General features: G+C 34.4%; 1 protein-coding gene across 1 annotated transcript; it reads right to left on the bottom strand.

Moving 5' to 3' along the window:
- Nucleotides 1-6,001: 6,001 nt before the first annotated feature.
- LOC104237223 (UDP-glucuronate 4-epimerase 5) lies at nt 6,002-7,797 on the bottom strand. The gene has a single exon (XM_009791333.2). The coding sequence runs from the start codon at nt 7,572-7,574 to the stop codon at nt 6,237-6,239; it is 1,338 nt and encodes a 445-aa protein (XP_009789635.1). The 5' UTR covers nt 7,575-7,797; the 3' UTR covers nt 6,002-6,236.
- Between the last annotated feature and the right edge of the window lie 757 nt (nt 7,798-8,554).

The following is an 8,554-nucleotide window of genomic DNA, read 5'->3' as shown; positions in this document are numbered from 1 at the left end:
AGGTAATGGGATTAACATCCCACGATATGAAAGAGCACCCACGTGGACGGGTCCCACTCACAGTCTCATGATTGGTTCAACCTTGTGTTAACACACATTCCCTAAGGTAAATTTTTTGGGTTTTGACGCCCTTAACCACGAAACAAAATTATTTATCTTATCTATCCCTTTTTCTACTCATAAACTAATTATATTTTCTACCCATAATAGTTTTTATAGGGATTTTTCTTTATTCTCCAATTTTCTTTTTATTTCTATGCTCCTTTTCTTCTTCTTTTTTTCCTTTTCTCCTTTTTTTTTCTCGTTTTCTTCTTATTTTTTTCTTTTTCCCTTTTCTAACTTCATTTAACTTCTTTCTTTTATTCTTTTTCTCTTCATAATCTAATTTCATTTACCGTTTTCACTATTTTTTATTATTCTTTTTTATACAATAAGAAAAAATAATTGATATAGTAAATATTTGTTCACTTTTTTTAATATAACTAGTACAATATACCTTCTTTTTTTTTCTTTCTCACTTATTAAATTCAATTAATAAACTAAAATAATATTAGTTGTCACTTGATCTAATTCACTGAATATCACATTGATTGTTGCTGAGCACCATAAATTACATAATCAAATTCTAAGAATCAACACGTGATTGTCATGCAAACTTTAATCTATTTGTCTATAAATATCAGTACGCACTCTACCATTAGCAGTAATACAACCAGTTATAGAGCAAGAAAACATAATCTACGGCAACCAAATCTCCATATATACTAGTTAGAATAAAAATGACAATAAAATATTAAAAAATGCAACAAAAGTATAAGTAGCAAAAAAAAACTTTTAGTACCATGTGATACCAATGGTATATATGTATACCAATAGAGCACTTGATTTCTCTAGAATATTGCTACAACTATCTGTGACTATACTATTGTACCAAAACATTAAAGGACGCAATAAAAGTATGAGAAAATTACATACTCGTATTGCAAGCTAAATATTCGCAAAACAACTTGCTCATTTTGTATACTAAGAGGGTATATAGCTGTATAGAGTTGTTCCAACAATTGCCTATAACTATAAATAATTTCATAATAGAATTCACTTAAGATGCAGCTAATAAACCAAAACAATGTTCAACTACCATATGATACTAATATGGCATATAACTATACCAACATGGTATACAGTTTTACTAGTTAATTCCCAACAACTATATGACTATACTACCATTACATAATACACATGCATAAAGAGAAAAATAAAAAAATAGTGTACCACATATTAATATAATAAAGTATTTCAAGATATTGTACTATATTACTATTATTAAAAGAAAATCAAATATTGTACCAATTACATGCAGCTAATACAACCAAAAATGATTCAACTAGCATATGATACCAATATAGTATATAGTTATACTAATAGGGTATATAGTTGGAATGAATTGTATATCAAAATGGTATATTTGTATACTATTTGAGTATACAAATTCGTCTTCTTTGGTTCAACTATATTTCAACCCAAATTTCTAAAATCTACTACAAAATCTCCACCAAATTGACTAAAACTTTAGCTACAACCTCCAATCAACTTTCCAAACAAACCCATACAGGATCGGATTAAAATAACTAAAAACTCAAACAAACCAAGTTATGAGTTTCAAGCTTCAAGGTCCTTCAATGGTGAATTTAAATTTTTGTACAATAAATCTCCAAAAACCAACATCAAAGGTACAATCTACATATCAAAGAACAATAACTAACGAATCTACACAACTGTGGATGAAAAATGGTTGCCATAGAAAGATTTCATCAACAGTGAGTACTTGGGTTCATAAGGAAAAAAAGGAGGATTGTTGTTTTTTGGAGAGATATTTGAAGTTCTAAAGAATTTGCCAAGATCAGTGTGGATTATTCTAATGGTCACAGGTGTGAACCAGATTGTTTGGTTTCCATTCACCTAATGGTCACAGGCTTCTGTACAATAAATTTTGAATTTCTGAAAACAAAATCTGTCATAAAATTTCAAAAAAAAACAATTTTCTAATGCATAAACTGGATGATAGAAGAAAGAAAGATGGTTGGCAAGGAAAAAATCAGATAAATAGTTTGGGCCCCATGGGTAGGAGTAGTAAATAGTTTGGGACGGGACATTAAAGGGTAAATAGTTTAGAATTAATGGATATAAAGTGAGATTTTCTCAATTTTTTTTACACTATCATTTTTTACTTATCGTAATTAAATAAAAAATAAGATGATAATATTGTGGCCAAAGTATATGTAAAGATACGTATTATGTATTCAAAATGTATTATTTCTAGTTGGATTTTAATTTCTAGATATGTTTATCTATCTATATGAAAGGGTTTTTTATTTGTACAAATGGTAATTCAAGTTTGGAACTAGCATAAAGATATTACTAACACACAAAAAAGAACTATACATAATTATATATAGTAAAATTTAATAACTTGGATAATTATTTTTAACATCGTGGAAAGAGTTCCGCAATAATTAATCCATTGTTATATATTGTATGGAAAACGATTCTGATTTTGCCTTTTTTTTTTTTTTTAATTCTAGTTGATGTCCACCACTACCATACGCAACAATATTCGATAGCGAAGATTTAAATATTGCAATTTGTGAAGTAAATTAATTTTGTACTCGGTTACAAAAGTTATTTTTGTCGCGAGACAAAAATATTTGTAGGATTATTTTTTAAATTCAAATAATAAGTGGGCATAGAAGATTATTTCCTCGGATGTGTATGAGAGTTTGTCTTAAATGTTGTTCAAAATTGTTGATAGATTTAATTACGGCAAACGGAAAATCAATGTATCATCTGCGTCACTAGTCATAAATTATTCTAGCATCTCTTCGTTTTAACATATTCATACCATATATTACGAAATTAGTTCATTTTCATTGGTTCCCATGCCTTTGTCCAATGTCATTAACATTATTTCATGAGTTTAAGTCTATGTATTAATAATTTAAAAAATATTTATATAATTAGATTACTTAAATAATCTAGTAAAGAAGAGTCTAACATGATACCACAAATTAAGCTATACTAACAGTATAGAATTATTATACCCTGAAAGTCCATATAAATTAAATGTTCGATGTTACGTTTGCGTTTCAATAATTACCGATTACCATTGCTTTCACTGACATAAGCGGTTTGATTATGTCTTATTAACAATATCATTTATTTAAACAATGCATTGTCATACTTCTCTCAACAAGATTAGAAGACTACAAACTTTGTATGACCCTTAGGTACGTCTTCCTTCAAGAGATGAAATAAGAACCCAGTCGAAAACTCGATCATTAAAAAAAAGGCAGCTTGATGCACAAAATATTCTTTATTTATGTAGGGTTAGAGGAAAGATCACATAATTAGGGATGTAATGTAGACAATCTACCCTAATACAAACATTAATGATTGTTTTCACGACTCGAACTGGATCATTTTTCTCTTAAAATAAGAGGACGAACGTTTATAGCATTTGTCAATCATTGTTCCAATTGGAACTTGCTTATCGGAAGGATATCAGTAACTTTTTATTGGAATCCCAGGAAAACCCGCAGCTGCTACAGCCTCTGCCTCTCGGGTGAGCACTCTATGCACACTCGATAAATCCCTCATTGTGTAATAGCCTACATACAAGGGAATGTAAACCGTGCGCACTGGATAAATCCCCCATTGTGTAATAGCCTGCAAATTAGGGAATGTAAATCGCATTAGGCAAGCCCTGTACGACAGGCTTGCCGTAGAAGGCATTGAGGGGGTATCGATCCTAGGGTCATCTGTATGGATGACCGCCCTCCAAACCAACTGGGCGGTCCCAAAAGGGACTAATATATCAGTAATTTTTGCTAATGGGAGAAACTCCCTAGTTGAAAGTTCGAAATACAACAAGTGTGTCACTATCCCAAAAGTAGTAACGTGCCACAGCCATCGCCTATGAAAATTCTAAAAGAATTTACAAACACAAACAAGGAATGCACGAGAGGAAAGATCAGGTCACCTTCACACAAAGCTAGAGGGTAACATCCATATTTCTGTCTTATGAAGACACACTTCTACCTCAATTGATAAGTCCAAAAGTACCATACCAATGGCGTCTGAAATTGGCAGCCGGGGCAACTAAACTTGAACTGAAATACTAGAGTATGCAAAAAGATCCAAGATGTGAAAATGAAAAACTGACATTTACAGTGGAAAACCTGGTGATTAGTTCACAAGCATGTGAATATCAAACCCAATGACTTGTTCATCGTTAAGCAAATGGACCTCGAGCTTAAGTCAACTCCAAAAAGCTAGCTCATGAGGTAGAATTTGCCCAAAACCCATGCGAGAATACAAAAACTCAGTCCCTCAATCAATGTGACACAATCTAACAGTTCATTATGTTGTCTAACAGTCCCTCCATTGTTAAGACCTCTCCTGTTCAGAAGTTAAAATTTGCGGAAATGAGGATGCTGAGATGGATGTATGGTCATACTAGGAGAGATAGGATTAGGAATAAAGATATCCGAGATAAGGTGGGAGTGGTCTATGTGGTGGACAAGATGCGGGAAGCGAGGCTGAGATGGTTCGGGCACGTGAGAGGAACGGCACAAATGCCTAATGAGGAGGTGTGAGAGGTTGGCTATGGCGGGTCCAAGGAGAGGTAGAGGAAGGCCGAAGAATTATTGAGAGGTCATCTGACAGAACATAGCACATTTTCAGCTTACCGAGGACATGACCCTTGATTTCTAGCACAATATAATGTAGCACAATATATGACATCAAATGAGTCCCTCATTACCCCTTGAAGACCACCCAGCCCCAGAACAGAAAGAGCAGAAGACAATTAAGTATAGGGCTAGCTATACTATGACACTTTTTTTCTAAACGGGTTCAAGTCACAATCTTGATTTGGATCTAGTATAACAACTAGACATCGATCACTACTCTGTGTGCTTTCTTTTAAGATTCTGCTCTCCATTTCACATGAAAAGACAAACTACTGATAACAACCATCACAGGACTAGTATGTCTTCAGGCATATTATCAAACAAAAATTGGCGAACTACTTAAAAGAAACAAAGAATACCTTTAGCAGCCAGCTCAAAATAAAATTTCCTAAGCCCCGGATAGAAATCACAGCATCCTAAACAAGTACAAGGATCCGGAAATGTCCTTTCAAGAATTGGCAACTAGTGCAGACTGTGTATCTGGCAGCCCTCACACTGTTCCACCAAATAATTCTATTCCTTAAAAACAAAATTCCAAAACTAGTGCCAGCACCTAACTTGATGGTGACAAAACCAAATTTAGACAATGATCGATAACTGTCAAGTCTTCTAAACACATGAATGGGCCTAAAAACTACAACTTTTCTTACTACCTATCATTGAGAAAGAAAAATAGCAAACAAAACAAAAGAGCCTGATGCTACAATCTATAAAGGAAGCAAATACAGATCAAGGCACAGAAAGGATACAATAGTAATGAGACCTCAAATTTCACTAAGACACATACAATATTATTCATTTTTCATAGAAAATCAGTCTTAACAAGCACACAGTAATACGCAATTGTTGATGAGTTTAAAAATATTTATCATACAGAACACTTTTCTTTTATTCTAGGTACAGCTAAGTTCCCAAAATACAGACTGTCTAAAGCAATGGACATGAAAAATCTAAACTACTCTGCGGAGACAACGGAGAAGGTACAACTACCAAAAACCAAGGATGTACAAATAAACATCAAGGCATCCTAACAAGTAAATGAAGGTATCCTGCTAGTCGATTCGACTGGAAAATTGGAATGTAATCAACTCCACAACAACATTAAATTTTTTGTCACAACCTGTTTGACAGCTTATATTTCATCATTCTTGAAGTTGAATATTAATACTATATCAGGGCGAATAAAACTGAGCTTTAGAGGGAAAGAGATGTTTTTCTTTATAGCAGTTCTGATAACTGGAATAAACCAGAGCTCAATTTAAAGTATGAAGTATTGCTATTAATGACACATAAAAATACCATAAGAGAGTCAATAGATCAAACATGCTTTAATAGTAGCACGCTAGCAGCAGCGGGATGTACAATGATCACCTACAAATAGAATACCTAAAACAATGTGGCAAATCAATGAAGAGGCATCATCTACGCATTCAACAGGAATCAAGACAGGCATCAAGAAAAATAAGAGCACCACCAACTTTAAGGATTTCACCATGCACTCTTCTTCTTCGAACCATAGTAGTTAACATACCACTTCACAAACTTCTTCAACCCTATTTCCAAGTCAGTAGTAGGCTTATACCCCAGCTCCTTTTGCGCCAAAGTAATATTAGCATGCGTAAATGGCACATCCCCATTCCTTGGCATTTGCAAAACCTTCTTTTTTGCCTTCACCTTCAACAACTTTTCCAAAATACTCACAAGTCTACCAACAGGCACCGGCTTCGTGTTACCCAAATTATAAATCCTCAATTGGGCAGCACCCTTCTTCTTCCCACCACTCCCCGTGCTCTTTTTCGCTGTATCTAATGCTGCCAAACAACCCTTTACCACATCATCAATGTAAGTAAAATCCCTGGCAACACTACCATGATCAGATGTCTCAAAAATCTTGATTTCCTTGCCTCTCAAAATATCTTTAGTAAAGAAAAAATATGCCATATCGGGCCTTCCCCACGGCCCATAAACCGTGAAAAAACGCAATCCAGTAATCGAAAGCCCGTGTATATGATTATAAGTATGAGCAATTTCTTCACCAGCCTTTTTGGTGGCTGCATACAAACTAGCAGGCTGATCAGTTCTATCTTTTTCTGAAAAGGGTACTTTAGAATTCAATCCATAAACAGAACTTGATGAAGCCCAAACAATACTAGGCTGTGGATTGGCCATTTTACATGCTTCAAGTAAACTAACAAAACCAGCTATATTACTATGAACATAAGAACCTGGATTCTGCATTGCATATCTAACTCCGGCTTGAGCCGCCATATGCATGACATGTGTAAAAGGAACAGCATCAAACAGCTTCTTTAACAAAACAGCATCATTTATATCACCATCAACGATATAAATACCTGAACGTTCAAGCAGGCCCATTCGGGCTTTTTTCAGCCCGACATCATAGTAATGGTTGAAATTATCCAGGCCCAAAACCCCATCCCCACGGCGTTTTAGAGCAAGCGACACATGGGACCCCACGAACCCGGCTGCACCGGTGACTAGGACGGTAAAGCCCGTCTTAGACCTGGGCCGGGCCGAGGCACGAACCCGACGCTCCCAGTTCGGGCCGAGCGCTGCTGGTGGCGAAACCGTGTTTTTCAGGCTCCGACGGTTGTTTCCGGCGGCGGGGCTCGTCGGCGGCGAGAAGAAAAAGAACAAAACGATGAAACAGATGAAGAGGAAGGACCAAAGTGTAAACCTGGGGAAAAGTGTGGGGTGAAAACGGAGACGATAGAGACTGTAGGGTGAAGATTTATCGGGCTTAAACTTTCCGGGGGTTGAAGGAATGGCGTCCAAATGTGTTAAAATGGGTTTCAATTGGGTCATCTTTTTTCACTATGATCAACCAGTCAACAAGTTAAAATCTTTTGGTGTTTGCATATGAAAAACTGAAAAAAGATTGAGACTTTTTGAGTTTTATGATTCAGTCTGAAAATTCACTTTGGTTTTTGGAGATTTTAAGGAAGAAAAAGAGAGTCCGAGGAGGAGAAGAGGTTTTGTGTCGATGGTTTCGGGCCGGCGGGGGTGGTGTGTATTGGGAAAGTAAAAAGGCAACATTTTATTAGTACTACTTTATATTTTCCATAAAAAGATTCATAGAATGTGCATACTTTAGTGGATTGCGTGTAATTTTCTTTTTTATTTTTCTATGGTAAATACTTGAATGGGTCTTTTATATTGACTTTTGATAGGAAAATTAATAAAATAAAAACGCGTATTGATGAATTTTTTCTCGCATTAATTTAGGAGATAGAAAAGGGAAAAAAATATTTTCAGGCTCTATTTTTTATTATTATTTGGGAACTCTGAATTGAACTCCTCTATTTAGGCTGTTTGTTTATGGAAATATTTTTGCAAAGCTTTTGAAAAACCAAACTTGGTTAACCTTTTTTAGTAACATTTTCAAAAAGATTCTGTAGAAAAGTGTCTCCAAATTTCATAAAAAAATTACTTTTACAGAAGCATATCAAAACTTTTAAATAAGTGAATACTATTGTAAACTATATGTGCAATGTATTTTAAAATTTTTTGAATACAGAGACATGTATACACAAATGCATGCATATATAATTTAAGAAAATTGTCCGAATTCACCAAATTTTTTGGTTTAATTATTTAATTATTTTTGAAGTAGACCAGTTTTAATATTTTATTTTGTAAATTTAGGCAACCGGATCTACTAAATTTTAGTTAGGAGATTTGTTGTATATCTTGACCAAGGAAACAGAAATGGAAATGGAAATAGTGGAAGTTTCTTTAATTATGACCAATAAGTAGTTAATGACAATAATTGCGTGTGATTGAGT

This window comes from Nicotiana sylvestris, chromosome 8 (genome assembly GCF_000393655.2).
Source record: "Nicotiana sylvestris chromosome 8, ASM39365v2, whole genome shotgun sequence".
Lineage (NCBI taxonomy): Eukaryota > Viridiplantae > Streptophyta > Magnoliopsida > Solanales > Solanaceae > Nicotiana > Nicotiana sylvestris.
The sequence above is the reverse complement of the archived record's forward strand: the minus strand, read 5'-3'. Positions and strand labels throughout refer to the sequence as shown.